This window comes from Belonocnema kinseyi, chromosome 5 (assembly GCF_010883055.1).
Source record: "Belonocnema kinseyi isolate 2016_QV_RU_SX_M_011 chromosome 5, B_treatae_v1, whole genome shotgun sequence".
NCBI lineage: Eukaryota > Metazoa > Arthropoda > Insecta > Hymenoptera > Cynipidae > Belonocnema > Belonocnema kinseyi.
This window is the reverse complement of record NC_046661.1, coordinates 111,903,226-111,911,048: the sequence shown is the minus strand read 5'-3', so window position 1 is coordinate 111,911,048 and position 7,823 is coordinate 111,903,226. Positions and strand designations below refer to the sequence as shown.

Genomic DNA, 7,823 nt, shown 5'->3' with positions numbered 1-7,823 from the left:
GTAACGAAGCAGATCAAAAGTACCAAAGTATAAGTATATATCAGTATTATTAAGAAGGTATAAATGTAGTATATGTAAAAGTCCAAGGAGGATGTACATGGAAAAATAAATATTCTATTCTATCCTAAATAACTAAACCTTAAAGATACAAATCCACGGACTTGCTGTTTTCAAAATAAATAAAAAAATAAATACAGCAAGCAATCAATTCAGTTGGGGGGGCCGTGCATAAATTACATAAAGTTTTTTTTCTGAAATTTCGAACCACATATGTAAAATTCTTCCTTAAGGTTCATTTTAAATAAAAAAAACCGTTAAACTGAGCAAAAAAAATGTCCTTCCAAAAACGAATTTTCAAATCAAAAAGCGAATTTTCAACAAGAGTTGCATTTTCAACCAAGAATGATTTTTCAGTTAAGAAAGACAGTAAATTTATCCAAAAATGTTAAATTTTCAAGACAAAAAGATGAAACTGCTACAAAACAGTTACATTTTTAACCAAACAGTTGAATTTTTAAAGATACGAATTTTCTACTAAACGACTGTTAAAAAGAACATGAATTTTTAAGAAAGCAGTTGAACTTTCAAACCAAAGAATTGAATTTTCAACCTAAAAAGATGAATCCCCACACAAACAAATGTAATGCGTAATTGATATTTCGACCAGGGAATATTTCAAATTAAAAATATGAGTTCCCAACCAAAAATGTAATACATAGTTGATATTTCAACCACGGTAACATTTGCATTTTAAAGAAAAAAACAAACTTTAATTAACAACAACAAAAAATGAAATTACTACAAAAAGAGATGTATTTTTAAATAAAAAGGCGAATTTTCAATAAGAGTTGGATTTTGAACAAGAGTTGCATTTTCAAAAAAGAAAGATTTTCCAGTCAAGAAACACAATAAATTTAATCGAAAATGTTGAAATTTCATTCCAAAAAGATGATATTTCTACCAATCAGTCACATTTTCCAACCAAAACTTACATTTTCAACCGAAAAGATGAATTTTCAACCAAATAGATTATTTCTCCACTAAATAAACGAATTCTTAACCAAACACATAAATGTTTAACAAATTAGCTTAATTTTCAACCAAGAAGATTAATCTTCTACCAAAAAGACACATTTTCAACCAAAAAGCTGAATTTTGAAACCAAAAAAGGATAAATCATTAACTAAAAATTGAATAGATAAATTTTAATTTAAAAATAACTTTAAATAAAAAAATGCATTTTCTGAAAAACAGTTGCATTTTATACCAAATTGTTGGATTTTCAAGATAAAATTACTAATTTTTCACTAAATGTTCAATTTTCAGCATGTAATCAAATGTTCACTTAAAAAAAATTTAGCAAAAAAAACTCATTTTTATCACAGTCATTCAATTTTTAACCAAACAGCTGAACTTTCCACTAAAATTATGAATATTGAAAAAAAAGAATTATTAACAAAGCAGTTTAACTTTTAACCAAAGATCTGAATCTTCGAAAAAAGAAGATTAATTTTCAATAAGAAATGTAATGTTTCTCAAGTGTTGTTGTTCGAGAGGAGGAATGGCAAGGCGGAGGTCGAGGAACGCAAGGAAGGATAGCTCAAGGCCTCGTGTTTCGAGGCAAAGCAATTCGGCAGAAATTCAAGGCCTTGTCTTAGCCTTGTCTTAGGGACTTGAATTGTTTCCAGAAGAGGTGCATCTTTTCCGACCGCCTAGAAAGGGGGAATAAAATAAAGCTCACATAGGATGATCGTAATAATTTATCATTTTTAGCATTAATTTTTTCTTTTGAAACTCTTTCTTTATCTCTAAGACGAATATCTGCGCAGAAAATGTATCTAAGACTTTTTAATCAGAATCATTTGAAAAAGTATCCGTTTGTCCGTGCGACGTATTTTTTTCAAGGAGTAGAACTGAGAGGAGGGAAAGTTTGCCATGGGGAGGTTTCAACGACTTAATTACGTAGGCGGTCGGCGCCTACTTTCAATAATTTTTACTTGTGTTACTTCTAATGAAATTATAATACAATGGGATATAAAGGAATCTGAAGTTTCACCTTATAAAAAAATTAAATTCCTCAATTACACTGCGGTGCAAAAGTTTTAGGCCACCTCTTTTTTATGACTGAATAAAATCTCCTAATTTTAATTATACCAGAGCTAAACAAATTTCTCTTTAAAATGTTGATTGTTTTCGAAATTCTGTTTAAAAAAGCCCAGAGAAACCATTTTGAGGAAATTACATGAAACTTCATGATTATAAATATTGTATAAAAATAGTTTTGTTACCAAAAATAAGATTGCATTTTTTCAAACTTTTTTGTTACAACATCAAGTTCTTGAAATTAAAAAACAAAAACTTTTTACGATTTATACTCATATGCTGTTGTGATACGGTGAAAAAAAAACTTAAAAATGAGCTTAAGAACATAAAAAAATGTTGACTATTTCGGAAGTTATTGAAAATTTAAGAAAATATTGAAGTTTACACTGTTTTTGCAATATCTACTTAAAAACTAGTCAAATTGGCTTCACCCTGGGTTTATTTTATACAGAATTTCGAAAACAATCAACCTTTTGAAGAGAAATTTGTTGTGGGAAAATGGAAACAAGGGGAAAGGCCCTGCGATAAATAGGAAATTTGATCAATCATAGACTAAAGAATAATAGTTTAAATAAATATTGAAGTTCTCTTCTAATACTTTCAATATTAGAAAACTGTAAATTTTGCTTGGAAAATAATAGAATTTTTTGTATACCTACCGCTTTACACAAAAGAATTTACGTAATTTATGAACGGCCGCTTGTAAGGGCTCCGATTTCCGGGGCCAACCTGATATATTAATTATTAATAATAAAATAATGAAATAAGTGAATAATTTTTCATTACTTTTAGTTGTGTTACGTCGTACCAATAACTTTCGCTGAAAACCATATCAAAAGTATTCGTTTTCTTCACAAAGTCAATCAAGTTACGAGATTCCCAGGCAATGTAGGTGTGACTATAATAAAAATTAATGTTAAGTAAAGATCAGATTAAAATTCCGGCGTAAAGTAAAAATATATCTCTCACTTACGACAACTTCTTCGGATATCCAAGTTCATCTTTGGGTCTTTTCTCGTTCAATTCTTTTATCCATTGCATTATTTCTGGAGTTATTATGCTTCCCAAAACTTTAAAATTTCTGAAAAAATATAATTGCTTGTAGCACTTTTGTTTAGAATTAACAGTTGGACGCGAGTATGTAGTGAATAATTCGGAAAATGGCAAATTTAGTTTTAAAAATAAATTATAGAAAATTAAACATTACATTTTTCACTTGAATATATTTCTAAAGATAGAAATAAATTTTCGACGTAAATAATCCGTTTTTAAAATTACCTTGGTACTGGTGGAAAATTATCTTTATTATTGTTGGCAGCTTCCGTAATATGTTCGGCGTCCTCGGAAGAATCCGGAAGACGAGATTTGACAATTTCGATTGTATCAATTTCATTTAATTCTGTGTCATCATTTATATTACAATGCCGATCAAAACGTTCTGATGAACTTTCTACTACATTTTTAGTTATCTTTTTTCCTAAACGCACTTCAGAAATGTCACGAGCTCTTTTGGAAGTTTCCTACAAAAAAAGAATAAAAAAGTCTATTCAAATATTTGGGAGAATACAATTAATACAGATTAATGTGCACTAATTGAAGTAAAAGCAAACATAATAAAGTTATTTCAAATTCAACTCATTATTTATAATCTTTATGAAGTTTTAAAAAACTTTCTTTTCCATATTATAATTTCTTTTAATACCTTTTGTGATTCAGGAAACTTTGAAGCTTTTCTTCGATTCCTACAAAAGAAATTTACATTATGAGGAAAATCATTGGATTTAAAACAATTAATTAGTTGATTCGCGAACTGAACTCACAATAGACATGATGTTGATCCACAAAATGTTTTGGAAAATTGACATAGACAACTTGACTGTAATCTGGAGTCTCCTACACTGAAAACCAATCCCGTTTGGACAATTTTTTATTATATAGATTCACGAATTATTCACGACTGTCTCAGAATATAGTAGAGTAGAACGGTCCCAAAATGCAATAGAATTTTTTCTCTCGAATATTCATGCATATCCTCAAAATTAGTTCGAAATCCGTAAGAATATAGAAATTAGAAAAAAGACGTTTTTGTAAATTGTATTCCAAGTCGCCAACAATATGTAAATCAAGTTAAAACTCAACTGTTGTCTTCAAAATTAGCCATAGAATACGATTCAAAAATTACTTTTTGAATATTATCCCTATAAGTCTGTTTTATCGGCAGCCGAAAAAACCCATATGTGAAAATGTGGATCTTGCGAGTTTCTGATGCTAATTATGATTTTTTGCTGTTTTTTAAGTATAAATTATTTCTAATATATTATATAATACTTTGTACTGATAATTATATATTTACATAAATTGTTTAAATAATTTATTATAGTTTTTAACAATTTTCTCTTAGAATAGAGTTAGAAAGTAGCGGTGTTTTCAAAATTTTCAACTTTGCAGTTGGAGCGAAAAAATAGTCAATTAAAATTAACAGTGATAATTGTTTAAAAAATTTATTAATATTTATAATAATATTTTCCTGAAATAATGTCAGAAAGTTGCGGTTCGTTTTAAAATTTTCCACTTTTTGTTAACTTTTCAATCAGAGTGAGATATATTCCATTTTTTTCAACTTTTTACTTCGTGAGGTCATAACTAATATAAGTTAACAAATACAATTGTTTAAACAATATATTATTGTTTATACCTATCTTTCTTAGACAATTGCTAGAAAGTTGCCGTTTTTTCTTTAAAAAATGTACTTTGCTTTGGCTTTTTAGTAATAAACAAATCATAAATAAACAATAGAGAGAATCATTTTCTAAATAATCTCCTTATCTTTTGTGAATATATTTTTCTGAAATAAAACAGATATTTCAAATATGCTTCAAATTTTCTATATGGATCATATGAAATGTAAATGTTCCTTCATGTAGTTACTGAGAGCCTTTTTGAATAAATTAGTATTAATATTTATTATTTCTTCATTGATAAAGTCAAAGAAAAGCTGAAAATTTTAGAAATATCCACAATCTTCCAGTATAACTCTAAGAGAAAACAGCCGTAAGCAATAATAAGTCGTTTAAAGAATTAGATTTATTAACTTGCATTAATTATTACCTCTCTAAATGATAAGTGGATATAAAGTTAAAATTTTCAGATAAAAACGCAACCATCTAGCATAATTATATTAAAAGATAGTTATAAACAATGATAATTTGTCCAAAAAATGATGTTTCTTACATTTGATTCATAAGTGAAAAGTAGACAAAAAGTAAACAATTTCTGAAAAATCCGCAACTTTCTAATATTATTAAAAGAAAACATTATTAAAAGTAATAATAAACTGTTTCAACAATATATACAATATATTTGTTAACTTCAATTAAATATTACATCAATTTACACATAACTTTATAGTATTATTATAAGAGAATATTATTATAAATAGTAATAAATTGTTTCAAAAATTATTATCACTGATAAAGTTAATTATTACCTCACTCTAACTGAAAATTTCTGAAAAGTTCAAAGTTCAAAAACAATAATAAATTGTTTAAACAATTTACGTAAATATATAATCATCAGATGAAAGTAGTATTTTATATATTAGAAACAACTTGTATTTAGAAAAGCAGCAACAAAATCATAATTTGCGCCAAACCAAATTTTTCACTTTTGGGATTTTTTGATACCCTATAAAACAAATTCTTGGGGGAGATATTCAAAATGTAATTTTTGATTAATATTCAATAGCTAATTGTGAAGAGAAATAATTATATTAATATTATATATAATTATGGGAATTACGTGTTAAACTTCAAAGGGCTTGCGGTACCTCTAAATATTATTTTTTTTAAACGCCCGTATTTTCGTGTGGATTTGAACAAATTTGGGAGCGATATGTATGAAAATCAAAAAAAAATTGAACCACTTTAATGTAGAGCCGATCTAGGGTGGTTATATTTCAGGCCTCGAAATTACGACACGATTGACCCTTTTTAATACTTTTTTTAACGTTGCAGCTATTTTACTACTAGTTTGAAAATAGTTACACTAATGTAACTATTTTGCCACCTTGCCTTCAAACATATTTTTAAACTCCTTCACTGTTTGGCTAATATAACATGCAAGCTCAATTTAAAAAATTTCAGAATTCGAAAGATTTCAAAAGATTCCGACACTTTTGAAGAAATTTTAAGAGATATGACAAATTTGCAGATAAATTTATGGCATTGGAATGGAAACATCTAATGTGTCTCCTAAGGGTTTACATTTTTCTTGTACCTTTTTCCCTACTCCTTTACACCCCCCCCCACACATTTACTTGATGGTAGACGGGGGACCTACAGTTTAAGGTGGGTTCCGAACCACCAAGAGCAACAGCTTTAAGTACTTACTATCGGCGAGAAAACTATAGGCATCTACCTTTGAAGCTTAACAACTCAGTCAAAAAAAAAAAATGCTAGGGCACCAAAAATCAGTCATTTAAAAACTGAAAGTGTTCTACGTTAATGAGCTTGAAGACGTTTATGTGAAAAAAAATTTTGTGCTTAGCAGACTGAAAAATGTAAAAAAAAAAAGTAATGATTTTTGGGTACATTTAAGAACAGTCAAGTTTAGATCATTATTTCTTATACAAGGGGCGATGGAAACAATTTGAAAAAATTCATGAGTAGGAGAAAAACTGTTTTGAACCATTTACAGTTGAGAAATTTAAAAAATAATAAAAATTGTTGCTTAAAAGTACCAAAATGTGCAACTATATTATCTTCAGTTCTAATACAGATATTAAAGCGATTCAAACTGCAAACTGTAATGGATAGGCTCTGTATTTATTTTCAATCACCCGGAAAGATGTGTTAGTCTTCTTTTTTTGTGAAAATCGCGATATTTTTATACATTTTTTGTTGGAAAACAAGGGACAGAAAGCAGGGGGGGGCCCTTTTTTTGTTTTACTGCCGACCGCTGGTGCCATTCTTCGACCCCTAGTTCTGAATGCTTGGATGGCACCTGGCCACGGGTCGAAGAAAGGGACCAGCGGTCGGCATTAAAAAAAGGCCCTCCCCCCTGCTTTCTGTCATTTGTTTAAAAAAAAGTGTCTAAAAATATCGCGATTTTCATAAAAAATAAGACTAACACATGCTTACGGGCGATTGAAAACAAATACAGAGCCTATCCATTACAGTTTGCAGTTTGAATAGCTTTAATATCTGTATTAGAACTGAAGATAATACAGTTGCACATTTTTGTACTTTTAAGCAACAATTTTGATTATTTTTTAAATTTCTCAACTGCAACTGGTTCACAACAGTTTTTCTCATACTCATGAATTTTTTCAAATTTTTTCCATCGCCCCTTGTATAAGACATAATGCTCTAAACTTGACTGTTCTTAAATGTACCCGAAAATCCTTACTTTTTTTTACATTTTTCAGTCTGCTAAGCATAAATTTTTTTACATAAACGTTGTCAAGCTCATTTACATAGAACACTTTCAGCTTTTATATGACTGCTTTTTTGTTGCGCTAGCATTTTTTTTTTTTTTTGACAGAGTTGTTAAGCCTCAAAAGCAGATGCCTATAGTTTTCTCGCCGATAGTAGGAGGACATTTTCTCTAGAGGTACCGGTCCCACGACTGTCCGGAAATGAACAACTCCCTTGCTAGGCTAGTGTGTACCGCATGGGCCGCCGAGGCTCTTCGAGAGGCGATGCGGGGATCGAAAACACCAC

General features: G+C 29.2%; 1 protein-coding gene across 3 annotated transcripts in view; it reads right to left on the bottom strand.

Moving 5' to 3' along the window:
* Nucleotides 1-7,823, bottom strand: part of LOC117173394 — a 21,957-nt gene that overhangs the window by 4,677 nt on the left and 9,457 nt on the right. Inside the window, exons 3-8 of one of the 3 annotated variants that reach the window (XM_033361935.1) lie at nucleotides 3,924-4,001; nucleotides 3,806-3,845; nucleotides 3,382-3,623; nucleotides 3,077-3,184; nucleotides 2,912-3,001; nucleotides 2,763-2,832 (exon numbers count right to left, since the gene is read on the bottom strand). In XM_033361935.1, coding sequence (XP_033217826.1) covers nucleotides 2,790-2,832; nucleotides 2,912-3,001; nucleotides 3,077-3,184; nucleotides 3,382-3,623; nucleotides 3,806-3,845; nucleotides 3,924-4,001 — 601 coding nt within the window. In that variant the 3' untranslated portion in view covers nucleotides 2,763-2,789. Of the gene's footprint in view, nucleotides 1-2,762; nucleotides 2,833-2,889; nucleotides 3,002-3,076; nucleotides 3,185-3,381; nucleotides 3,624-3,805; nucleotides 3,846-3,923; nucleotides 4,002-7,823 lie in introns of all 3 variants that reach the window. The other 2 variants (XM_033361933.1, XM_033361934.1) reach the window with 2 other exon arrangements.